The sequence below is a fragment of the Jaculus jaculus genome, chromosome 1, assembly GCF_020740685.1.
Source record: "Jaculus jaculus isolate mJacJac1 chromosome 1, mJacJac1.mat.Y.cur, whole genome shotgun sequence".
NCBI lineage: Eukaryota > Metazoa > Chordata > Mammalia > Rodentia > Dipodidae > Jaculus > Jaculus jaculus.
The window spans coordinates 58,479,840-58,506,566 of record NC_059102.1 but is presented as its reverse complement, the minus strand read 5'-3'; the positions used below and the strand labels follow the sequence as shown (position 1 = coordinate 58,506,566).

The window sequence follows — 26,727 nt, the reverse complement described above, 5'->3', positions numbered from 1 at the left end:
AAAAAAGACGTCCTAGAAACGATGCCCTGGAAGGGCTCACCAATTCCTACTGAAGACTGTGAACCTTATTTCCCTGCTCACTGTCAATTCCCAGGAGCAAATTCAACGTGTCTACAACTCTGTATCAAAGCTTTTCTAGCCAGGCATGGTGGTGCACACCTTTAATCCCGGCGCTCAGGTACTAGAGGTATAAAGATTATTTATTGTGAGTTCGAGGCCAGCCTGAGACTACATAGTGAATTCCAGAACAGCCTGCTCTAGGGCGAGACCCTACCTTGAAAAGAAAAAAAAAAAAAGAGAGAGAGAGAGAGAAGAGAAAGAAATGTTTGTTTTTTTTTTAAAACTATAATAGCAAAAAAATGTAACTGGATTTTAATCATTACCTACCCGTAACTACCAATAATTCTCTCCCACAATGAATTACACATATTCCCTCCAAACACCTCCAATTGTCACTAATTCATTCAGTCCCATGATTACATGTGGTCTCTATGGAATGAAGCAGACTATAATTAAAAGTTTCCACAGACAATGCCATTTTCCCCGTGAACACAGTGCACATATTTTATATGGCTGTTAAAGTCCATAACAGAATAATAATTAGTATAATTTATTCTGAAGTCTGTGATTATATACACATATTTTAGCTAAAAGTGAGTAACACACAGTCTTTATCATGATTAATGGTATGATTTGGGTGAGGCCAGCTTCTGCAAACACCAGTGTTATTCTCAGGGGCTGGCCGTGTAGGTCAGTATTGGGCACAGCAAGCACTTAATATATTCCAGACCCTGGGTTCCACCCCAGCCCCCAGAAACAACAAAAGGGGGAGGAAGAGGGGATTTACTCAGTGTCAAGACTGTGTCTTCACCACCTCTATTGTTACTGCCTCCCTTATACATTCAAGGTGAAGAGAAACACAGAAACCCCATCCATGAATATTCTAGTCAGGCTAAATATCAATCTGAAGGTTCAAATAAACAGTCATTATACGAAACATATCCTACTACAGAATGACACACGCACACACCCAGAAGAGCCATCTTATGTCCTAAAGGGTACAAACCTGGTGAACTTTAGCTATCTGGCTGGTACTCTACCCCAACCCAAACACCAGTTTTATGGTCCTCTCCCCAAATACCAGTGCTGATACAGGATGACGAAGTTCAAGTTACGAGTCAGAGCCTGAGGACTTCTCACAATGGAGTGGCCTGCACACAAGGGAGATTGTGCGGTTCTGTGTCTATTCTTCTTTCTCAGCCTTCTGCCATCAATGGGATTCTCAACTATTGTTTTGGGTCCAACTAATGGGTTCTTTTCCTGCCTCAAAATTTCCAGTTCCTATCAATCATGCTGGAACCAAAAGGGAAACTAGCTCCCACCTAGCTAGCCCTCACAGTGCTGCAGAGACCCTTTGGGAGCCACTGGAGGACAATGGCCATCAAAAGTATGAATAAGCAGGAGACCCTACAGACTACAGAATCAACCAGCCAGTCAAGAAATACAAATTCTGTAATAGGGCTGGAGAGATGGCTTAGCGGTTAAGCGCTTGCCTGTGAAGCCTAAGGACCCCGGTTCGAGGCTCGGTTCCCCAGGTCCCACGTTAGCCAGATGCACAAGGGGGCGCATGCGTCTGGAGTTCGTTTGCAGAGGCTGGAAGCCCTGGCGCGCCCATTCTCTCTCTCTCTCTCTCTCTATCTGTCTTTCTCTCTGTGTCTGTCGCTCTCAAAATAAAATAAATAAATAAATTAAAAAAAAAACAAATTCTGTAATAGTGGCACACAGCCTCTATGGGTAACCAAATGCTCATGGATTGGACATGAGGCCCGCTCAGTGGGAGAGAAATCGTATCTGATATTGGAAACCAACTCAGAATACCATTGTCAGGAAACACGTAGATTTCAGAAAGAAGTCCCCACGACTCTCTGGAAAGGTTTGAGGTTCTTGTCTTATCAGTGGATATTGGTTCTCCTCCATTTTCTTTGCCATCTTTAAAAGAAAGCAGATTCTCCAAACAAGAGTGAGAACAGCTTGAGTTAAAGTGAGGTACGGAAATTTGAGAGATTTAAAAACAATACTTTTATTTATTTATTTGGGTGGGGGAAAGGGAGGAAGAGTCAGATAGAGAGAATGGGTGCACAGGGCCTCCAGCCACTACAAACGAACTCCAGATGAATGTAACACCTCATGCATCTGGCTAATGTGGGTACTGGGGAATCGAACCTGGGTCTGTAATCTTCACAGGCAAGTGTCTTAACCAGTAAGCCGTCTCTCCAGCCCTGAGATTTTTTTTTTTAATTTTGTTTTTATTTTTATTTATTTCTTTGAGAGCAACAGACAGAGAGGAAGAGGGAGGGAGGGAGGGAGGGGGAGAGGGAGAGAGAGAATGAGAATGAGAATGAATGAGCACTCCAGGGCCTCTAGCCACTGCAAACAAACTCCAGATGCATGGTCCCCCTTGTGCATCTGGCTACCGTGAGTTTGTTGACTGCCCACCATGAGATATGCCACCTCCACCACATCTGCCACTGCCCAAGAGAAATTGCAGGGGAAATGATGACATGAACATTGCTCTTATTGCCAGCCTGACAACCAGCTCCAGGTTGATAGTGACAAACACGGTGATCAATTAAAACCTATCAAAGAAATCCAGAGGCTACAGAGAACTCAACATTAAACCAGACTGTCAACAAGTCTACAATGGCTCAGGAACATTGCGGAAGAGGGCATGGAAAGAATGTAAGAGCCATAGAGTAAGTAGGAATATCCTGAGGCTCAGTCCCCAGCCACCCCACAGGAGCTGACTGAAGCCTTCAGGACCCCACAGTAAATAAAACCCCACTGAGGAAGGCCTCCAGGGCAATTAATAACTAAATAAATAAAATATTTTTAAGGGCTGGAGAGATGGCTTAGGGGTTAAGGTACTTGCCTGTGAAGCATAAGGACCCATGTTCGACTCTCCAGATCCCATGTAAGCCAGACACACATAGGTGAGGCAAGCTCAAGGTTGCACATGCCCACTAAGTAGCGAAAGCGTCTAGAGTTCAATTTCAGTGGCAGAGGCCCTGGCATGCCAATTCTCTCTCTTTCTCTCTCTCTCTAAAATAATAATAAAAGGCCAGTCTATAGGGCTTGCCTCAAAAAAAAACTTTTTTTAATTGTCACAAGAGAATGACTGACATTAGGCACTCTATCACCAGGCTACAGAAAGCAGAGAAAGGAATGAAAATTGGGCCAGACAGTAAAGAACCTCAGAAACACACTGTAAGCAAACAGATCAGACAGCTGAGTGGAAGAGTTGCAGATCACATGCTGAACAGCAAGTATGTCCATGATGGTCAACATTCTGGCCGCTCACACCCACTCTGCCTGACAGTCCTAAAGGTCCTAAACAAACTCCAGGATATGGCTATCCTGCACTAAATGCCACACTCATATTTTAAGAGACACTGCCCAAACTTCATCTGTCAAGGGTAACTTCATCTGTCAAGCGTAATCCTTATAATTTCTGCCTGATTTTCCTACCACTCACCCGCACAGCTTCTTAAAACTGATGGGAGTTTTATTTAACACTTATTTTGCCTTAATCTAAGCAACCTAACCATGAACCAAATGGGTTAGGTGACTATAATATCCATGCATAAGAACTGAAAAACAAAGCCGGGTGTGTTGGACATACACCTTTAATTCCAGCACTTGGGAGGCAGAGGTAGGAGGATTGCCGTGAGTTCGAGGCCACCCTGAGACTCCATAGTGAATTCCAGGTCAGCCTGGGCTACCTCGAAAAACCAAAAAAAAAAAAAAAAAAACTGAAAACCAGAATGTGTCCCTTCTGTGCCCCCAGCAAGTCTGTATGTACCACACTTGGTAAAACACTTTGAGAAGGTAATTGAGAGGTGGGGTATTTGGGGAAGTACAACAGTCTGCAGACTCTTCAGAGCCCACAGTAAGATACCCTTGATATGGAAGTCAGAACGCAGGGCTGGGATGCAGCTCAGCAACGAGAGCGTTTGCCCAGCATGTGCACAGGCCTGCGGTGGATAATCAGACAGCACCAACGAGAGGCTGGGATAGTCACCACCAGTATGTGCAGCCAGGGCCCAAGCCCATACTGTCCTTCCAAGGCGCTTGCAGCCAGATACCAAATTTACATAACTGATCAAGGAAAGAAATGAAGGCAGAAGCTTTCCAACTATAACTGCCTTTCACATAAGCAATGCAAGTTTCATTGTAAGCTTTCCTGCATATGAACCAAAATTACTGAGCACTAGCCACTACAATACTGGATATTGGGATGCTGTGCCCAAAAACTTTTTTTCTAAGATTTTTTATTTACTTGAGAGAAAGAAAGAGAGAGAGAGAATGGGCACTCAAGGGCCATCAGCCACTGCAAACAAACTCCAGATGCATGCACCACCTTGTGCATCTGGCTTACATGGATCCTGGGGAATCAAACCTGGGTCCTTGGGCTTTGCAGGCAAATGCCTTAACCGTTAAGCCATCCCTCCAGCCCCCAAAAACGTTTTCTGACTAAATTATATCTTTTTTTTTTTTTAAGTGCAATGCTAGGGGCTTGCGGAGATAGCTCCATGAGCACAGTACTTGCCTCGCCGGACTAAGGACTGAAACTGAATTCCCACCACACACCTAAGACACGGGGCACAGCAGCAAACACTTGTGATCCCAGCACTGGGGAAGGGCCCTGAAGCTGGCCAGCCAGTCTAACCTGAATGATGAGTTCCAGGACAATCAAAGACCCCTTCTCAAAAGAAGCAGACAGCACTCTTGAGAATTACATCTGAGGGGGCTGGAGAGATGGCTTAGTAGTTAAGGTGCTTGCCTACAAAGCCAAAGGATCCCGGTTCGATTCTCTAGGACCCACATAAGCCAGATACACAAGGGGGGGCATGCATCTGGAGTTCATTTGCAGTGGTTGGAGGCCCTGATGTACCCATTCTTTCTCTCTCAAATAAATAAATATATTTAAAAGAAAAGAACTACATCTGAGCTTGTCCTTTGGCTTCCGTATGTACTCATGCACTTGCACACGTGTACATACACACATGCATAAATACAAAAATGTTTACTGCTAATATCATCTTAGACTCACAGAAATGTCCTATATGAGCTTCTGGCTAAAAGGGGGTCATCTCACTGGGTGTTGTGGTACACACCTTTAATCCCAGCACTCGGGAGGCAGAGGTAGGAGGATTGTGGTGAGTTCAAGGCCACCCTAAGACTGCATACAGAATTTAGGTCAGCATGGGCTAGAGTGAGACCCTACCTCAAATTCCCCCAGAAAAAAGGGTCACCCCAAAATGTACTGTGGGGGTGAAATGGGCACTAAATAGTTTCTTATCCCTAACCAAATTCATATGTAAACACTTTTTAAAGCTCACCACACTGGTGATAATTTGAACTTGAATTTTCATTTCCAGCCCTTGGACTTAGGGATCCAGAGTGAAGTCAGGGGACCAGCTGGGATGATCATTCCACTTTCTTCCACCCAAGTCTGGGGCAATCGTGTCTCTGACTTCATCAGACCACAAATCACCTTGGCAACCCAGCATCAAAACTGCTGGTCCAAGGCCACCCTTGACAGCAGCTTCTGTATCTCTGATTATTGCTTAGTACATAATCAATGAGGCATTTTACTGAGAGTCAGCTCTCAATCTACATAAACCTTTAATGTGTGTCTACACCGCTTAATGGGATTTGTTTTAGGGATTAGGCAAGGAATTCCCTAATGGCTCCGGTTCTGAAATTGAGTGTTGACTTCTGGTCCTGTCAGACTCTTAGCACTGGTCCTGTGGCACCCACACCTTTTCAAACTACAGAACTACTATTGTACAGTGACCTAACCTGGCCCCACCTAGTTTCCAGAACCTACCTGACACCTAAAAAGACAACCTTCTAAAGAGAGAAAATCTTGTAAAACTTACGTTAATAATGGTGGGGATGGTGTTCTTTCTCTCCCTTGCACTCAGATTTATTCAAAAAGTTCTCACACTCACCCAGAATATAACTGGTTGGCTGTGACCCTGTCATAAATTGTCAGTGTGAGAAGAGACAAAATAGAGAGTTAACCAAATGTAGACAGAAGCCACTGCAAATGAAATTCCCCAGGGGATGACACTAAAATCTATTGGATCTTTAGCCTGCGTGTGCCTCAAAAATAGTAACTTTTACAGTGTAGGGAGTGGGGTGGAATGCTGACTGGGAAGCCAGTTCACTGGTTTGTTGAGCCATTAGCACAGGAGGAGTTCCTGTGATTGCCCCCTCGCCTCCAAGAGAGTTGTGCAACACTCTGCTCTCAGTTTTTCTCTTGGCAAATGCCTAGAACCTTCTACCTATATTCTAGGTCTCACTTCCCCTATCAACCCGAAACCCTGCTCTTACACCCCATACTCACAGCGTTCTGCAGTTCTGGATCCCGTAACTAGCCACTGCGTACCTAGCACCCACTGTATGCCTATTCGGCAATTCATTCCTCTTTGCTCAGCCCAGGTGGGTGGATGCATTCCTATGGCTACTTACCATAGTGACATCAGGAGGTGTCACTTAACATGCACTCTCTTCCCAGCAAGAATCCCTGATAGGGTGCAGGGCAGACAATCTCACCTTTGTTGCATTTCTGAATAGCAGAATGTGCATCTGTACCACACAGGACCCCCCTCAGCACCAGGAACCCCACCAGGGAGATCAGAGCCTCCGAAGCAGTCTGACCTGCACAAGTCGACCAGACTCTGGCAAACAGAAATCTAAGTCTTATTCACCTTTGTATCCACTTGCAGTGGCTAGAAATAAGTTCATTGTTAGCTCGGTGGTATTAAAGGGCTTCATTTGAGGACACAGCTCAAAAGCATACTGAAGGCCCTGGGCTTAATCCTCTTCAACACACACACACACACACACACACACACACACACACAAAACTTCAGGAGGGAAATCCCTCCTTTATTAATTGTTAACAACAGTTCTGGGGAAAAAAAAACCTCAAAAACATCTGGGAAGCCACTATTGCCTCGGTTAAGGTACCCCCGTTCCACCTCTTCAAAGAGAAGCTAAGGCACCCCGCGCATTTCTAAATGCCATTCGCTGGACTCTAGCTCCTTGTTTGCCTCTCAAACAAGCCATTGGGAAAGGCCTATCTATGCCTTTTACTTATCGCTGCATTCCTACATTGCAGTTACACAAGAAAATTAATGGGCCGGGGAGGCAGAGGTAGGAGGATCCGATCGCCACAAGTTCTAGGCCACCCTGAGACTACATAGAGCTGGAGTGAAACCCTGCCTTGAAAAATAACAATAAAAACAAAAAGAAAAGAAAATTAACGGAATTAGCTAACCAGGCAGCATAATACTATTAACGTCTCAGCCAAAAACTCTCTCTTCCCCAGGTGTGCATGACGGAAGCTACTGCTGTCTTCCCCCCGGGGCACATGGATGCATAAGTAGATGTGCCCACACCCAGCACAGACCACCTGGAGTAGAGAAAGGCGCGTCTTCCCCTCCCCGCTGGGACTCCCCCACGGAGGCAGGCAGTGAGCAATGCAGGGCAGTTTCTACGAGGAGATGACTGCTCAGGGAAACCACCACCACGACTACTCAGGCCAGGAGCTGCCAGGGAAGCAGCTCTAGCTGAGAGGCGAAAATCAGAGGTGGGAGGCTGTATTCCATGACAAAGCCCTTCGCGGGTTCACTCCCAAGTCCCTCCACATTTTCAACAATGTAAAAACCCTGCAGACGAAATCCCAGATTATTTATAACTCAAAATAAACCACTGTGTAAAAGTAGCAAGCTGATAAATGAAGACATAAAATAAAAGGAACTGGTGACAGGTAAGTTAATACCAGAGTGCCAAGTATTCATCACTCTCTTCCTGGGGCTCCTTCCAAAACCTCATCTCCATTCCCAACTCAAAAGTAACCGGCATGGCAGAAGCAGCTGGCTGAAAAGGAAAATGAGGATTTGGGTCCGCAAGGAGTGTCCGTTTCTGTCACGTACACATACACTCCGGGAACTTTGCATTTAAAGTACACTCGTTTGAAACAGAGGAGGACACACACAGCGGGCAACAAAAGACACAAGAAACTTCCAGACCTCCAGGACGCCGGATTCATCACTCTGCCCTTCTAGTGACTCAAAGCCAAGTGACTCTGCAGAGACCAGGGGCCATCGCCGCAGTCCGGTGAAACCCACCACGCCTCCCCTTGCGCCCCACGCCGGGCGGGGAGGAGCCCAGGGGGCGCAGAGCCCACCCCGCGCTCCCACGCTCCACCCGTCACCCTGCCCGGGACCGCAAGGACACTTACGCGGAGCCACCCTGACAGCTCCCGCCGGGGTGGAAACCCGCGGTCTCCGCGCACCGGCATCTCGCGCGTGGGTACCGCGGCGGCGGCGGCGGCTGCTGCTGCTGCTGCGGCTCCTGCAGCTGTTCGCCTCCGACCAGAACTCCAACTTGCGGCCGCGGACCGCCTGGGCGCAGACCCAACGAGAACCACCCCTTTGTCCCTCCTCCCGCGGCGCCGTAGGCCCGCCCCGCCCGCCCGCCAGCGCTGCACCACCGCCGGCCGCCGCAACGCGGCCCGGGAAACTCTCAAGTGGGCCGCTACCACCCCGCGCGGCCCGCCGGGGGTGGAGAGGGACGGGCTCGCCGGCGCCGCGCCTCCCACACGGCCCCCATCCTCGGCCCGCGTCACGCACGTCTCCCGGCGCAGGGGGCGGGAGGGCCTGGCTTCGAGGAGCCCCCCAGCGTCACCCCGCCGGCACCCCCGCCCGGCGGGGCCCGATGGTTCGCTCCACCGCGCGCCCTGGAGCCTGCAGGTCCGGCCCGGAGCGCGCGCCCAAGGAAGGAGAGCGCCCAGGGCGCACGCAGCGCAGCGTCCGCACGCGTCTCCCCGGGAGGGCGCGCGGCATCCCCTAGGAACACTCTTCGGGGAAGATTGCAGGACTTAGGGAGTCGCGCTTGAGTTCTCTCCCAAAGACAAGAACTGGGGAAAGCCCGAAGTTTTCCATCCTGTCTTGAGGCCTGTCGGGCCAGCCAACACAGTCACGATACCCCAAATTCCTGTGATCAGTTACTCAAATTTTGAGAAAACTAGTGGTTCACATTAAATATTAAGACAGGACTTTTCAGGACAGTGCCAGTCAGGTTATCTCCTTGGCACATAGCCAGCAACTCTGATAAAGAGATTGAAATCCTGCTCCAGTTAGTTCCTGGCTTACAGAAGAGGAGTAGTAGGTCACAAGGCTTATGCTACAGGATTCACCTAACTCGACTCGGTATGTATGCCTATTTCAGAGTCCTCTGTGTGCAAAGAACTGTGCAATTTCAACAAAAGTACCTTTTGTAGCAGCGTATAGATATTTAGAAAGTTTGAACCGGTACAGTGAATAAAGGTGTGATTTTGGGGTTTGAAATCTGAAGGAGTATGTTGGAAAAGTGTTGGTCACTTTGCTCTTCCCCTAACCTCAGGCTAAACGGCGAAGGTAAAAGGTAAAAAGGTCTGGTAGGCCCCATGATGAGATCCAGATGCTGGGCTGGGCCCCTGAAAGGTTGCTTCACTTCCTGCCTAATCAGAACAAGTTTGGCAGTTTATGTGGGAAAACAAGACCAGCAAATGCCTCTCTGTTGTGGTGCTGCTGCTGCTGCTGGCCTCCTTTGGAGAAGCCAAGTCCCCGCCTCTAAATAAAAGCACTGTGAGTAACATTTCCCACTTTAAGTCCAGTCTCCAGGATGAGCCTTGGGTTGTCTGTCTGATGTGAGATGTTACTCTCTGGATCTAAGCACCTATTTATAAATGGCCCCCAAATTAAGAGGTGCCGACTTATAATGATAGCGCTTATGAACTGCTCACACCTTACTTACATGAGCTGTTACCACTAACATTAACACAAAGGAAGGAAAGATCCAGAATGTAGCAATTATCTCTGCTGAATGACTATCTTCCTCCAGGCTTGAGCTGTTTAACATGATAACCCCTTGCCACCTGCCAGCATTGTACACTTACATTTAAATTGACTTCAGTGAATATTTCAGGTTCTCAGTTATACTAGTCTTTATTTCCAGTGGCAAATGACCACCATACTGGACACAGCAGATGACAATATTTCCATCATGATAGATTACCCCAAACACCACCTTCTGACACAACATCTGACGACAGGCATCGATCAACTGTTCATGGAAGACTTCATGTACTGGATACACTGGCTTTGGTGATGGCAGTAGAAATGATGCAGTGTGCACACAGTGTGTGCATGTGTGTCCCCAAGTCTTGCTATGTAGCCCAGGCTGGCCTCAAGCTTATGATCTGCCTATCTCAGCCTCCCATTGCTGAGATTATAGGCATTGTATTCCCATGCCTGCCTCTATATCAATACAACCCTTTGGGAAAGCAATTTATAAATGCACAGTAGTAAATTATGGGATTATATGTTTTAAACCCACTCCAAGTACTGAGCACCTCTGTCAATACCCACCCCATCCTTGATAAAAATAAACAGTCTCCTGTCTCGGGGAGTCTATTACAGCAGACAGTAAGGGAAGAGGAAGTGGAAGTTCTGGGGCCACCAACTACCTCAGGGTGGTCTGAGGGATTTTAAGACATGCCTGTCACCCCTACTGAAGATGGAAGGATTCGGGATTAGGGAAGGCTTCCCAGAGATGGTTTGCTTATACATTCTAAAAGAGAAATGGGCAAAAATAAGAGGGAAAGCCTTCCAGGTGAAGAGACTAACTCATGAAGAAACAAGGAATGCAGCCCTGACAGGTTTTCTCTTCAAGTGCCAAAAAGATGAGGTGACCCAGACAAGCAGGGCCTGTGTTCCTCTACAGGAGTGGGATTAGACTGGCATTTTATACAGATCTCTCTGTGAGCTACTGGTAAGATGGACTGACAGTTGTGGTCTAAAGGAGGCTGTCAGTAAAAATTCAATCCATACAAACTACACCTGTGTAAGAATGCAAACAAGAAATGGCATAGCTATGAAATTTGGCAGCATTAGACAAAAGGGAGCAGATTCAGGAGAAACAGAGGAAGTGGATGATCCGTGAGCTGGATGACTGCCTGATCAGATGTGGAAGACAAGACGGAAGTGAGCCTGCAGGTCCCTGGCTTACATAACTAAGTAGATGACAGTGCCTTTGATCAAACAGTGAACACAGGGGTGGAAGCCTACCTTGGGAGAGGCCTGAGGAAGAATGACGAATTTAGTTATACACAACAGTCAAGGGCTGTGGGCCATTCTAGGTGGAGATGTTCAGTGTCTATTCCATGAGGCGTGAATGAGCATTTGGGTAGACTGATTTGGCAATCGTTAATGTATAATGAAAGTTGCACTCATGGGAGAGGATGAGGCTCTTCTGACAGCTGATGTCCTTGGAGGCAGGAGGGGAGTAAGGACAGGACTTGTCCATGGGAATGGCCATATTCAGGATTCGCTACAACACAGACCAAAGAGACATTGCCTGTCAGGGCACAAGAAACCTTCTGGAGAAGAGGAACCAAAAAGCCATGGCAAGAATGAGTTTTAGCAATGAGCAGCATTTGCCGCCCAAGCCTTAGTACCCCAGTGTGGATCACCAGAATCCCCATAATACCAGGCATGATAGCCTGAGTATCTATAGTCTCAGTGCTCCAGTGGAAGACAGGAGGCAGAGATAGGAGGAGCCCCAGAAGTTTGCACAGAGACAAACAACAAATAAGGTAGAAGGTAAGGACTAACCCTAGAGGTTGTCCCTGACCTCCATGTATGTGGGATGGTGGACTCTTTCCCTCTCTTTTTCTCTCTCCCTCTCTCGAGTTAGTTTTAGTGAGGAGAGCATAGGCAATAATATGGAACATTGAAAAAATCAGTCTGGAACTCCTAAGCTGACTCTGGGGCTAAGGGTGTACCCCAGTAGGTAGAGTGCTTGCCGTACATGCCCAAAGCCGGCCCTGGGTTCCATCCCAAAATCTCCATAAATACTATGTGGTGGTGCACATCTATGATTCCAGCATTTGTGAGATTGAGGCAGGAGCTTTATCAGAAGTTTAAAGTTATCCTAAGCTACATAGTGAGTCAGAGACCAGCCTGGGTTACGGGACACTTCGACTGGGAAACAAACTGGCTGTGTACCTAACTGCACACAGGGAACCATTTCTAATCTTGGCCACAGCTGCTCCAGTGGGAAGGTGGGGCGACTTTTTGCAACACCTTTCAATGTGAATTACAATGTATAAGGTTTCTGAAACAGGTTGGTTAGAACTCAAATGTTGTAAACTAGATGTTTTGTAGATAGATTTCTTAAGAATGGTAATGTTTGATCACCAAGCACGATGAGGCACGCCTGTAATCCCAACACGAGAAAGGCTGAGGCAAGGACAAGGACAGCCTGGGCTACACAGCCAGTTCCAGGCTAGCCTAACTCAAAAGGACAAAAGGTGCAAAAGGAGACTGAAGATGTGCTCAGTGATTGACTGGTATATGTGAGCAGGCCAGCCCAGCATTGAAAAAAATAAAGATTTGAGGTCTCCACACAGAGAAAGATAGAGAGACGTGTATAGGTACATTCACACTTGTATCTGTGGGTATAGATTTGCAGCATGGCTATATAGTATCAGTTGGCAGGAATGGATACTAACATTTGAAAATTTACAAGCTGAATCACCCTGATACCAAAACCAGGCAAAGATAGAACAAAAAATGAAAATTACAGACCAATTTCCCTCATGAACATAGATGCAAAAATTCTCAACAAAATATTGGCAAACAGAATACAAGAATATATCAAAAAGATCATTCACCCTGACCAAGTAGGCTTTATCCCAGACATGCAGGGATGGTTCAATATACGCAAATCTATAAATGTAATACATTATGTAAATGGGTTGAAGGACAAAAATCACATGATTATCTCATTAGACACAGAGAAAGCATTTGACAAAATCCAACATCCCTTCATGATAAAAGTCCTACAGAGACTGGGAATAGAAGGAACATATCTCAATATAATAAAAGCTATTTATGACAAGCCTACAGCCAACATATTACTAAATGGGGAAAAACTGGAAGCTTTTCCACTAAAATCAGGAACAAGACAAGGGTGTCCACTGTCCCCACTTTTATTTAATATAGTTTTGGAAGTCTTAGCCATAGCAATAAGGCAAGAGACACACATAAAAGGGATACAAACTGAAAAGGAAGAGATCAAGTTATCATTATTTGCAGATGACATGATTCTATACATAAAGGACCCTAAAGACTCTACTAGCAAACTGTTAGAGCTGATAAAAACCTACAGCCATGTAGCAGGATACAAAATAAATACACAGAGCCGGGCGTGGTGGCGCACGCCTTTAATCCCAGCACTCGGGAGGCAGAGGTAGGAGGATCGCCGTGAGTTCGAGGCCACCCTGAGACTATATAGTTAATTCCAGGTCAGCCTGGGCTAGAGTGAGACCCTACCCCGAAAAAAAAAAACAAAAAAAAAAACAAAATAAATACACAGAAATCAATAGTCTTCATATATGCTAACAACAAACACACAGAGGATAAAATCAGAGAATCACTCCCATTCACAATTGCATCAAAAAATAATAATAAAGTACCTTGGAATAAACCTAACAAAGGAAGTAAAGAATCTCTACAATGAGAACTTTAAAGCACTCAAGCAAGAAATTGCAGAAGACACTAGGAAATGGAAAAACATCCCTTGTTCCTGGATTGGAAGAATCAATATTGTGAAAATGGCAATCTTACCAAAAGCAATCTACACATTTAATGCAATCCCCATCAACATTACAAAGGCATTCTTCATGGAAATAGAAAAAACATCCCAAAAATTCATTTGTAATTATAAAATACCTCAAATATCTGAAATAATACTGAGCAATAAAATTAAGGCTGGGCTACACAGCCAGTTCCTGATTTTAACCTATACTACAGAGCCATAGTAACAAAAACAGCATGGTACTGGCACTAAAGCAGACATGTAGATCAATGGAACAGAATATAGGACCCAGATGTAAGTCCAGGTAGCTACAGCCACCTGATATTCAATAAAAATGCCCAAAATACTCATTGGAGAAAAGACAGCCTCTTCAGCAAATGGTCTTGGGAAAACTGGATATGTATCTCTAGAAGAATGAAAATAGATTCTTCTCTCTCTCCATGCACAAGAATTAAGCCCAAATGGATTAAAGACCTTAACATCAGACCTGAAACTCTGAAACTGCTAGAGGAAAAATTAGGGGAAACCCTTCAACATATTGGTCCTGGCAAAGACTTTCTGAATACAACCCCAATTGCTCAGGCAATAAAACCACAGATTAATCACTAGGACCTCATGAAATTACAAAGATTTTACACTGCAAAGGACACAGTGGAAAATGCAAAGAGGCAACCTACAGAATGGGAAAAAATCTTCCCCAGCTATATATCTGATAGAGGATTAATATCTGGGATATACAAAGAACTCAAAAAGCTAGATAATAAAGAATCAAACAAGCCAATCAAAAAATGGGCTTTGGAGCTAAATAGAGCATTCTCAAAGGAAGAAATACGAATGGCATATAAGCATCTAAAAAAGCATTACATCACTAGTCATCAGGGAAATGCAGATTAAAACTACACTGAGATTCCATCTCACTCCTGTCAGATTGGCTACCATCATGAAAACAAATGATCATAAATGTTGGCGGGGATATGGAAAAAGAGGAACCCTTCTACACTGCTGGTGGGAATGCAATCTGGTCCAGCCATTGTGGAAACCAGGGTGGAGGTTCCTAAAACAGCTGAAGATTGATCTACCATATGACCCAGCTATAGCACTCCTAGGCATATATCTGAAGGAATCATCTCATTTCCTTAGAAGTACATGCTCAACCATGTTTATTGCTGCTCAATTTATAATAGCTGGGAAATGGAACCAGCCTAGATGTCCCTCAACAGATGAGTGGATAATGAAGATGTGGTACATTTATACAATGGAGTTCTACTCAGCGGTAAAGAAAAATGAAGTTATGAAATTTGCAGAAAAATGGATGGACCTGGAAAGTATTATACTAAGTCAGGTAACCCAGGCCCAGAAAGCCAAGCGCCACATGTTCTCTCTCATATGTGGATCCTAGCTACAGATGATTGGGCTTCTGCGTGAGAAGGAAAATACTTAGTAGCAGAGGCCAGTAAGTTTAAAAGGAGATATAAAGGGAAGAGAAAGGAAGGGAGGAGGGTACTTAATAGGTTGGTATTGTATATATGTAAGTAGAATGATTGAGATGGGGAGGTAATAAGATGGAGAATGGAATTTCAAAGGGGAAAGTGCGGGGGGAGGGTGGAGGGAGGGTATTACCATGGGATATTTTTTATAATCATGGAAAATGTTAATAAAAATTGTGAAAAGAAAAAAATTAAATAAAGAATGAAAGAAAGAAAAGTTACAAGCTGAGCGGTTGTGTTGCCTCAAGGCAGCCTGGAATCATACCAAGACACCCCTTCAACAATCATTTTTTAAATGCAAACACAGTCACCTGAGGTAGGAATACAGAGATAAAGAGAGCATATAAACAGGGAGCCCAGAGGCTGAGGTGAAGACAAAGCTGTATAAAGAAATGATGGACTTCCGGTTAAGATGGCGGCGTAGGTACCACGCCAAAGCAGCTTAGGGGGGAAAAAGACCAAAAAAACTCAGCAAAATACACACTTTTACTAAAAAGTGAGGTGTATAGGAAATTGAGGTGGCAGCGGAGAAGTAGAAGAGTTATAGAGCATCCAGAGCCCGCACAGGCGGGAACAGCGGCTCCGGGTCAGCTCGGCCAACCGCCGCAGCCACGGCGCGGCAGAACGCCGCTGGACTCTCGGCTCGAGCCGCAGGACAAGCCAGGTGCGGGATTTTCCCCTCACACCGCGCTCTCCGCAACTCGGGAAACGTGAGGGGAGAGCGGCAGTGAGCAACGGAGGGAGGAGCAGACCGCGAGGTAGAAGCACACGTGGAACAGCGAGATAACCAGAGCAGCCGCGGCTCCCTCCCCTCCCCCACCGCCTGAACCCAGCTCCAGCGAACACAGCAGCGGCCCGGGACCGGCCACGCCAACTTGGGCTGACAGCAGGACCCAAGCAGGAGCAGAGTTCGGCAGCAACTTCAGCGGCTCCAGCACCGGTACCAGCGGCCCCAGCAGCAGCGGACCCAGGAGCGGCAGCGGCGGCAGATCCCGCAGCAGCGGCTTCGGGGGGAGCAGCGGCGGTGGTCACGGGCGGCAGCTTCAGCAGCGGTGGTGGCTCCGGTGGTGGCAGCTACAACAGCAGCAGAGGCAGCAGCAGCGGCCCAGTTTGCCCCGTAGGAAAAGCAAGTGCCCAGCTCCAGAAATCAGAACAGCAGCCTGACGACCCAGGCAGCAACTTGACTGAGACCACAATCACCCAAGGTAACTGGGATTGCACCAGGGAAGGGACTCACTTGGTCACAAGCTGACTTGGATACCTCAACAGACCAGAAATCTAAACCTCTTTGTTGATAGAGGATCTGGTCATTATAATAACTACTCTTGCATACATACTCGGGGCTGTTTTTGATTGAATGTGTACAGTGTTTAGTTAAATTTTAGAATCTACCAGTATTTTATTCCACTCAGCCTGCTTGAATACTCCTATAGCAGGGAAACTCAACCCCTAAGAACATCTTTGTAGATACTCTGAGAGTCTTAAGAGCCACACCTAATACCTTAAGGTCCTACCCTGAAGATATATTACATCAAATCAATTGATACAGCTAAGAATACACAGCTAGCTAGAAAATCCAAGCATTAACTTAATCCAAGATGCAAAAATATATACATTATAACACAAGAAACACTAAAAAGCAAGACGATATAAATCCACCTAAAAATATTAATGCATCAGAAATGTCCTCCAGTGAGAAAGAGTTAGAGGAAATGCCTGAGAAAGAGTTCAAAAGAATAATTATAAATATGTTCAAAGAGGTCAAAGAACACATGAAAACAATCAAAGAAGAAATCAAAGAGGAAATCAAAGGAATCAAAGAAGAGGCAGGACACCAATTTAATGAAATAAAGAAGGCAATACAAGACATAAATAGGGAAATAGAAATAATAAAGAAAAACCAGTCAGAATTACTAGCAATGAAGGACACAGTTAATGAAATAAAAAACTCTGTAGAAAATCTTACCAGTAGGATGGATGAGGGAGAGGACAGAATATCTAAGCTAGAAGATCAGGTGGCAGACCTAATGCAGTCCAACAAAGAGAAAGACAAACTTAGAGAAAAGTATGAGTGGGAAGTTCAAGATATTCGGGACACTATGAAAAGATCCAATATAAGAATTCAGGGCATAGTAGAAGGAGAAGAACTCCACTACAGAGGCATAGTAGGCATCTTCAACAAAATCATAGAGGAAAATTTTCCCCAAATTGGGAAAGAGGTGCCAATACAGATACAGGAAGCCTTTAGAACCCCAGCCAGACAAAACCCAGAAAGAACCTCTCCTCGCCACATTATACTCAAACTTCCAAACACACAAACCAAAGAAAAAAAAAAAAGAAATGATGACAAGTCAACAGAGTTGGTAGCGAAACCCCCTGAGACCTGATGCTTTTCAGGAAGAAGGGTTTGGCCTCTCTGACCTTCCTTGCAGCCTCAGTTACCCAGTCCACACCCCCAAATCCAGGAGGGCAGCATCTCAACTTCTGTAGGTCTGGCTGTAGAGGCTGACCTGGAATTCACTATGCAGTCTCAGGCTGGACTCGAGCTCACGGAGATCCTCCTACCTCTGCCTCCCGAGTGCTGGGATCAAAAGGTGTGCGCCACCACGCCTGGCTTGAGCCTTTGTTTTTAGTCTTGCTCACCTTAAAGTTGGTTAAGCTACTCTTCATTGGCTTGTTTTTGTTTGCTGTTGTTTTTTCTTTGCGGGATAGTGATGGGCTACCCAGCTTCCCAAATCCTAAAAGACTGCTTCCTTAAATATGGAACTTCTAAAAAAAAAAAAAAAAAAACTTATAGCACCATTTTCCTTCCTGCCCATTAGAATATATCTTTTTAAAAATATTTTATTTTTATTTATTTATTTATTTGACAGAAAAAGTGAGAGAATTGGCATGCCAGGGCCTCTAGCCACTACAAATGAACTCTAGATACAGGTGCCCCCTTGTGCTTCTGGCTAACATGGGTCCTGGGGAATCGAACTTAGGTCCTTTGGCCTTGTAGGCAAATGCCTTAACCACTAAGCCATTCCTCCAGCCCCCACAATATTTCTTTTTGAGGTGCTGGAGCTAAAACTCAAGGCTTTACAACTGCATGCATATTAAACATGCACTCAACCATTGAGCTACAGCCCTAGACCCTAGCGGACCCTAAGTTGTGACGATCCTCACTCAGATCTACCATCCCTGTAGCATCATACCAAAACTGGAATGAACTGAGAAGAGAAGACTGCATGGCCCTTGCACAAGGAAGAAACACTTATTGGTGCAGCATTCCATACTTTTGCAAATGAATGAAGTCCAGTGACGTATGTGTACAAAAATGTCATAGTGGGGTTGGAGAGATGGCTCCACAGCTAAGGCATTTGCCTGCAACACTAAGGACATAGATTCTATTCCCCAGTACCCACATAAGCCAGATGCACAAAGTGGCATGTGTATCCGGAGTTCATCTGTAGTGGCTACAGGCCCTAGTGCGCCCATAATTTCTCTATCTCTCTGCTTGCAAATAAATAAATAATAAAACAATAAAATTTATAATTAAAAAGTCATAAGGAAGTCCATTATTTTATACTTTGACTAAGAAAATAAACATTAAAGAGGGAGAATTCCAAAACGTAAATAAAAAAAACCTTAGAACAATGATCCACTCTAAGTAGCAACCAGAACCCAGAAGACAGATGATCTCATTCCCAGTTACATTATGACATTCATAATGTGCTATTTTCAATAACAAAAATTACCAACTGTGGTTGGGGAATACTTGATTGTGTTTTAATTAGTGTATTCTGTTCTGATTTCACAGCTGTTAGAAATATGATCTGTAGGAGTTCAGCTTACATGACATCATTGACACTTTTAGAACAAAAAACCTTGCAATTTTTAAGAATTATTCACAGTACTTGAAAATAAAATATGTCCTCTATTAAGTAATGAGATGTGCTTTTCATGTCTGTCTATACAACCCACCAAAGCTTCCAATGTTATTTGGAATTTCTTGTATTTATATACTCATTATATAAATTTAATTCATTTTGTGATAGTTATAAAGACACCTAGTATGATTATAAATATTACAGTAGTTTGATTCATGTGTCCCCCATAAACTTAGGTGTTATGAATGCTGAATCCCCAGCAGGTGGCAATTAAAGCCTCCTACAGGAGATGGATTGTTGGAAGTGGGCTTATGGGTGTTGTTGCAGTCAGATTCACATTGCTGGCAGAAATCACCTGACCAAGAGCAGCTTTTGGGAAAAAAAAGGGTTGATTTTGTCTTACAGACTCGAGTGGAAACTCCATAATGGCAGGGGAAAATGATGGCATGAGCAGAGGGTAAACATCACCCCCTGGCCAACATAAGGTGAACAACAGGAACAGGAGAGTGTGCCAAACACTGGCATGGGGAAATTGGCTATAACACCCATAGCCTGCCCCCAACAATATACCACCTCCAGGAGGTTTTAATTTCCAATTGTCATCAGCTGGGGAGACTAGCATTCAGCATACCTAAGTTAATGGACACCTGAATCAGACCACCACAGTGATACAGCCAGCTTCCTCTTGCCAGTGTCTGGCATACTCTCTGTCACTGTTCTCCATCTGATGTTGGCCAAGAGCTGATGTCCACCCTCTGCTCATGTTATCATCTTCCCCTGCCATCATGGAGCTTCCCCCTCAAGTCTGTAAACCAAACTAAACCTTTTATTCCCACAGGCTGCACTTGCTCAAGTGTTTTCTGCCAGCAGTGCAAACCTGGCTGTAACAAGTATCAGTAAGAACAAATCTAAAGCTGGAGAGATGGCTCGGTGGTTAAGTGCTTACGTGCAAAGTCTAATGACCTGAGTTCGATTCCCCAGTACCCACATAAAACCAGACACAAAAAGTGGCACATGCGTCTAGAGTCCATTTGCAGTAGCTGGAGGCCTTGGAGTGCTCATTCTGTCTGTCTCTTTAGTATCTCTTTCTGCTTACAAAACAAGTAAAAACTTAAAAATTTTAAAAACAAAAATCTGGGCTGGGGAGATGGCTCAGTGGATAAAGTGCTTGCCATGCAAGCCTGAGTGTCGGTGTTTGATCCCCAATAACCACACAAAAGCAAGAAGCTGAGGCTGCCTCTCATAATCCTGGCATGCTGGAGGCAAGACCGGAAGCAGAGACTGGAAAAAATTCCCCAAAGCTCAGAAGCTTGTGGCAAGCCCTGCAAAGAACCACAGTGTCCAGGAAAGAGGTAGAAGGCAACAACCACCTCCAAATGTTGTCCTCTGACCTACATACACGTGCACCATGGCATGCGCACCCACACTCACACACACACAACACCATGTGACAAACTTTTCCATTGGTTGTGAAAGTCATAAGTTTGCAAAGATTACAGAGAAAGCAATCTATTTCCTGGCTGTCCCACAGCACTTGGAAGCACATAAACTCAGCATGAATGCATTATAAACCACTAGAAAGTTCTCAGGCCTGCTTCCATCTTTTGAGTGATGAAAGACTCTTGGTTTCTCTCTGGAAGCAGCAGTGCCTCTAGTTGGCTGGAGAGCGATGTGCAGCTGACTGCCTGCAGGGTTGGTCATCCGTCACAGCGTGTGGGAAGAGCGCAAAGCTGCTCTGGGTTATTTGTCAAGTATGTCCAGGTATTTCAGTCTTGTTTTTCCTCTTTTTTTGAAAATATACTTTAGTTATTTGAGAGAAAGAGGCAGAGAGAGAGAGAGAGAGAGAATGGGCATGCTAGGGCCTCCAGCCACTGCAAACGAACTCCAGATGCATGCGCCCCCTTGTGCATGTCTGACTTACATGGGTCCTGAAGAGTCGAAACGAGATCCTTTGGCTCTGCAGGCAAACGCCTTAGCCGCTAAGCCATCTCTCCAGCCGGGTATTTCAGTCTTAAAGAACGGTGCCACTTTTCCCACAGACATTCCCCCATTCAGCAAGTCAGAGCCTTTACACGGTGCTATATCTTGATACAGACTCTTCATTATTGTTAAATTTTTAGACCAGTGGGTTTCATCAAAAAAGATGAGATGATTGGGTGAGAGATGGCTTTGCAGATAAAGTCTCATTGCACAAATATGAAGTCCTGAGTTCAGATGCCAGCCGCCACGTAAAACGTACTGTTGACCCCACCTTCTCCAACTGCATCTCCTGAGCAGTCTCACGGGCTCACTGCCAACAACCACACGGGGCTGTCTTCATGGTGGTGACTTCTGAGACTCCACCCAGCTCACCCTGTCCCAGAACCTCAACTGGAACTATTCCGTCTAGGTTAAGGAGTCATCTCCTGCTCTAGTTTGTTTCTCTCTCTCTCTCTCTTTTTTTTCTTCTGTCTACACCTCTTTTCTTTTTGGATTTTTTTTTTTTAATTTTTATTCAGTTACTTGCAAGGAGAGAAAATGAGAGAGAGAAAATGGGCATACCAGGGTACTGCAAATGAACTCCAGATGCCTGTGCCACCTTGTATATCTGGCTTTACAAAGGTACTGGGGGACCTAACCAGGGTTGTCAGGCTTTGTGGGCAAGCACCTTAGCTGCTAAGTCATCTCCCCAGTCCTGTTAGCACCTCTTTTCTAAGACTACCTTTGATTAAGAAAATACTTTAGGAATCAAGGAGATTATTATTCTTGTTGGTGTGTATATGTGTGTGGTGTGCATGCATGTTCGTATGTATGTGGACAGGTATGTGCACAGGGATGTTTATGTGTGTGCATGTATGCAGAGCAGAGGCTCTGTTATGTGTGTTTACATATATTGGTATCACACATAGACATAAATATCAATTACTACTTTTTTTTCTTTCCCGATTTTGTTTCGAGGTAAAGTCTGTCACTCTACCCCAGGCTGAACTGGAACTCACTCTGTAGACTCAGGCTGGCCTCAAACTCATGGCAGTCCTCCTACCTCTGCCTCCCAAGTGCTACGATTGAAGGCGTGTGCCACCCTCCCAGTTTCAAGTACTGCTGTGTGTATGTCACTTATATACTTATCCCTACCAGAAAACAGATCACCAAAAAAGGTAAAATGCAGCTGGGTGTGGTAGTACATACCTAGAATCCCAGCACTCAGGTGCCTGAGGCAGGAGGAGCAGGAGTTTGGGGAAAGACTAGTTACATAGCAAGTGCCAGGCTGGCCTGAGCTACATAGAGAGACTGTGTTAAAAATCTGAGAGTGTTAGAGATATAACATTTCTTAAAAGAATCCATTAAAAACAAAACAAGGGAGGGCTGGAGCAATGGCTTAATAGTTCAGGTGCTTACCTGTAAAGCCAAAGAACTCAGGTTTGATTCCCCAGGACCCACATAAGCCAGATGCACAAGGAGGTACATGCATCTGGAGTTCTTATTTTCAGTGACTAGAGGTCCTGATGTGCCCATTCTCTCTCTCCCTCCCTCTCTCTCTCTCTCTCTCTCTCTCTCTCTCTCTCTCTCTCCCTCCCTCCCTCCCTCCCTCCCTCCCTCCCTCTCTCTCTCTCTCTTTCTCCCTTTCTCTCTGCCAATAAATAAGAAGAAAAAATTTAAAAAGTCAGGCATCATGGTGGCACATGCCTTTAATCCCAGCACTTGGGAGGCAGAGGTAGGAGGATCGCTGTGAGTGCGAGGGCACCCTGAGACTACAAAGTGAATATTACAGGTGAGCTTGGGCTAAAATGAAACCCTACTGTAAAAAAAAAAAAAGAAAAGAAAACGAGCTGGGGCTGTGGCTTGAGTTAAAGGTGCTTGCTTGCAAAGTCTGCTGACCTAGCTTCCAGCCGTATTGCACAAAAAGGTAGTAAAATGTCATCCTTGAACCAACTACTCTTAGTGATTGGATAAGCACTCTCTTCCTAGGTATCTCTGAATAGATAAGCATGTAGATACTGAACTCTGTACACCTAGCTGTACACAGTAATCTCCTTTGCAACCTGTACTGTTTCTACACATGAGCATTGCCAGGGGGCTAGAGATGTGACTCAGGGGTAGAACATATGCTTAGCACATGGGTAGTCCTGAGGTCAGTCCCCACACACAAAAAATTAATTAATTAATTGTTTCACTGTCTTTTCATAAAGTACATTCCATCTATAAAAAGAGGGCTGGAGAGATGGCTTTGCAGTTAATAAGGTGCTTGCCTGCGAAGCAGAAGGACCCCAGTTCAATTCCCCAGAACCCACTTAAGCCAGATGCACAAGGTAGCGCATGCATCTGCAGTTCATTTGTAGTGGCAGAAGGCTCATTCTCTCCCTCCCTCTCCCTCTTTCTCTCTATGTCTCTCAAATAAATAAATAGTTTTTAATAAACTAAATGGCTGAATAAATACTTCATTTCTTTTCCCCTGAGTTAGGGTCTTGCTTTAGTACAGGCTGACCTGGTTCACCATGTAGTCTCCACTGGCCTCAAATTCATGCAGATCCTCCTACCTACTAGGATTAAAGGCATATGCCCCCAAGCCTGACATATTCTTTGAAGTTCTTTGTTAAATATTGTCATTTACTTGCAAGCAGAGAGAAAGAGAGAGAGGAGAATATGGATACACCAAGCCCTCTCCAGGTGCATTCTCCATTTTGTGCACTACATGAATACTGGGGAACTGAACCCCAGGCTGGCAGGCTTTGCAAGCAAGTGCCTTAACCACTGAGCAATCTTCTCAGCCTTACAGTCTTTTTTATTGTTTGTTTATTTATTTATTTATTTTTGGTTTTGCAAGGTAGGGTCTCACTCTAGCTCAGGCTGACCTGAAATTCACTCTGTAGTCTCAGGGTGGCCTCGAACTCTTGGTGATCCTCCTACCTCTGCCTCCCGAGTGCTGGGATTAAAGGCGTGTGCCACCACGCCTGGCTCTTACAGTCTTTTTTAAACTGCTATAGAACACTAAAAAAAAATCAAATGAGGGAGGTAATATGATGGAGAATGGAATTTCAAATGGGAAAGTGGGGGGGGGGGGGAATTACCATGGGATATGTTTTTATAATCATGGAAAATGTTAATAAAAATTAAAAAATAAAAAAAAATTTAAAAAATAATAAAAAAGGTGTGCACCACCAAAAAAAAAGAAAAGAAAAAAATCAAATGGATAAACCTCCTAATATTTATTTTAGTAAAAGACATGAGGCAGCAAACAGTTTGTAAGGCTCAAGCAGAAGCTACATGTTTAATGTATATAATTAGCTAATTACATAATAAGTTAATATCCCACAGGATAGCTAAACAGGAAAAAGTGGAGCATTTCTATGGCAAGTATAGATTTCCAAAAAATAAGCCAGGCATGGTGGCACATGCCTTTAATCCCAGCACTCGGGAGGCAGAGGTAGGAGGATCACCAAGAGTTCGAGGCCACCCTGAGACTACAGAGTGAATTTCAGGTCAGCCTGAGCTAGAGTGAGACCCTACCTCAAATAAATAAATAAATAAATAACAAAAAGAAAACAAAACAAAAAAACAAGTTTACTTCTAAACAGAGGATACAACAATAAAGTTTTAATCATACTTATAGCATAGCATATACTTAATAAAATGAAATAATTTACTAGATGTTTTATTTATACCTGTATTTTTGTTTTATGTTAATGCAGTAACACATAACTTGCACTGGATATTAGTATGAATTTCATAAATATTATTCTAATAAGGCCAAGCTCCTGTTACTCCCACATTGACAGCTGTCATCCCTACACTGGCCACCTATTGGGGGCACACATTACATCTTACCCTGGCCCCTTGTAAAAGTTGGCTGTGGTGGCACAAACCTGTAATCTCAGCATGGGAGGCAGTGATAGGACAATCTCTAGGCCTTGCTGACTAGCTAGTCTAGCCAACTCAGTGAGTTCTAGGTTTAATAGGAGATCCTGTCTCAAAAAAAAAAAAAGAAAAGTGACTAATGAAGACACTGACATTGACCTCTGGCTTCCATATGTGTGCACACACACACACACACACACACACACACACACACACACACACTTGCTCCCACAACACACACACAACAAATGCAACGCGTACCAGCACCCACCTCTATTCTCAGCATTTGGAAAGTAGAGACAGGTGGATCAAAACATGCCTTTAATCCCAGCCCTTGGGAGGCAGAGGTAGGAAGATCGCTGTGAGTTTGAGGCCGCTCTGAGACTACATAGTGAATTCCAGGTCAGCCTGGGCTAGACTGAGGCCCTGCCTCGGGGAAAAAAAAAAAAAAAAATTAAAACCATTCCCAACTATGTAATGAGTTTAAGGTCAGCCTAGGCTACATGACACCCTGTCTCAAAAATTACATGAGGTAGCCGGGCGTGGTGGTGCATGCCTTTAATCCCAGCACTCGGGAGGCAGAAGTAGGAGGATCACCATGAGTTCGAGGCCACCCTGAGACTCCATAGTGAATTCCAGGTCAGCCTGAGCTACAGTGAGACCCTACCTTGAAAAAATAAAAATTACATGAGGGGCTGGAGAGATGGCTTAGTGGCTACGGCGCTTGCCTGCAAAGCCAAAGGATCCTGGTTCGATTCTCTAGGACCCACGTTAAGCCAGATGCACAAGGGGACATATGCAGCTGGAGTTCGTTTGCAGTGGCTGGAGGCCCTAGCGTGCCCGTTCTCTCACTCTCTACCTCTTTAACTCTCAAATAAATAAATAAAACATATTTTTAAGAAATTACATGAGGGCTGGAGGAGAGGTGGCTTAGCTCTTAAGGTGCTTGCCTGCAAAGCCTAAGCACTCACGTTCAACTCTCCAGATCCCATATAGGCCAGTGACGCAAGCGCACAAGGTCACACATGTGCACAAGGGGGCGCATGCGTTTGGAGTTTCATTGTAGTTGCATAAAACAAAAAGTCAGTCTGCAAAAAAAAAAAAGTTAAGAGACAACACAAGTGTTTAACATAATACCAACCAACAATCGCCACCTAAAAATCTTGTCATTAGAACAGATTGGCAGTCATATCAGCATCACAATGACACTCTAGGGGTGAGCACAGTCTTTTCTGTGAGCCTAGTGTGGCCTCTCCAGGCACCTAGATGTCCAGTCATAACTTTGTGAGCTTCTTCCCCCACTCTGCACACCGGGAGACAACTTTTCTTCCTCACCTGCCTTCCTGACAGGTGTCTTTTCCCCCAGGAGACCTTGCCTGACGCGGGCTCCGTGTGCAGCCTCTGCCATGTCGCATGGGAAGACCAGCACAGCCTGTTTCTCACAGCAGTGCAAACATCAATCACAGCGTAGTTGGAAGCCTGTTTAGATTCTCCACGTGTCCTGGGAGCCGCTGCATGAGCCGCTCCCGACACTTGTGAGGAAACACCCCCACCCCCCGGCACTGCCGCAGTGCAAGCTCAGCAGCCTCAAACAAGCCTCAGCTCTAACAGGCAGTGAGAGGTGCTCTGCAGTTAGGTGTTCTCAAGGCCCAGGCCTATCTGGGACCATATTAGAAATGCAAATTCCTGGGCCTCTCCCAGATGGTTAGAAGCAAGAACTGGGAGTGAGACCCAAGCCTCTGGTTTTATTTGTTGTTGTTATTAGTAGTAGTAATTTGACAGAGAAAGAGAGAGAATGGACGCACCAGGGCCTCCAG

General features: G+C 45.0%; 1 protein-coding gene and 1 non-coding gene across 4 annotated transcripts in view; one reads left to right on the top strand and one right to left on the bottom strand.

The window, feature by feature from the left end:
- Tjp2 (tight junction protein 2) overlaps window positions 1–26,727 on the bottom strand; it is a 154,222-nt gene that overhangs the window by 86,495 nt on the left and 41,000 nt on the right. The window contains exon 1 of one of the 3 annotated variants that reach the window (XM_045154299.1): window positions 8,315–8,396. The exons of 1 other annotated variant lie outside the window; for it this stretch is intronic. In XM_045154299.1, coding sequence (XP_045010234.1) covers window positions 8,315–8,374 — 60 coding nt within the window. In that variant the 5' untranslated portion in view covers window positions 8,375–8,396. Of the gene's footprint in view, window positions 1–8,314; window positions 8,397–26,727 lie in introns of those variants that run through there. One more of the 3 variants, XM_004653146.2, reaches the window with a different exon arrangement.
- Window positions 18,377–18,485, top strand: LOC123458368. Its single transcript, XR_006635629.1, has one exon. It is a non-coding gene; the product is annotated as a U6 spliceosomal RNA (small nuclear RNA).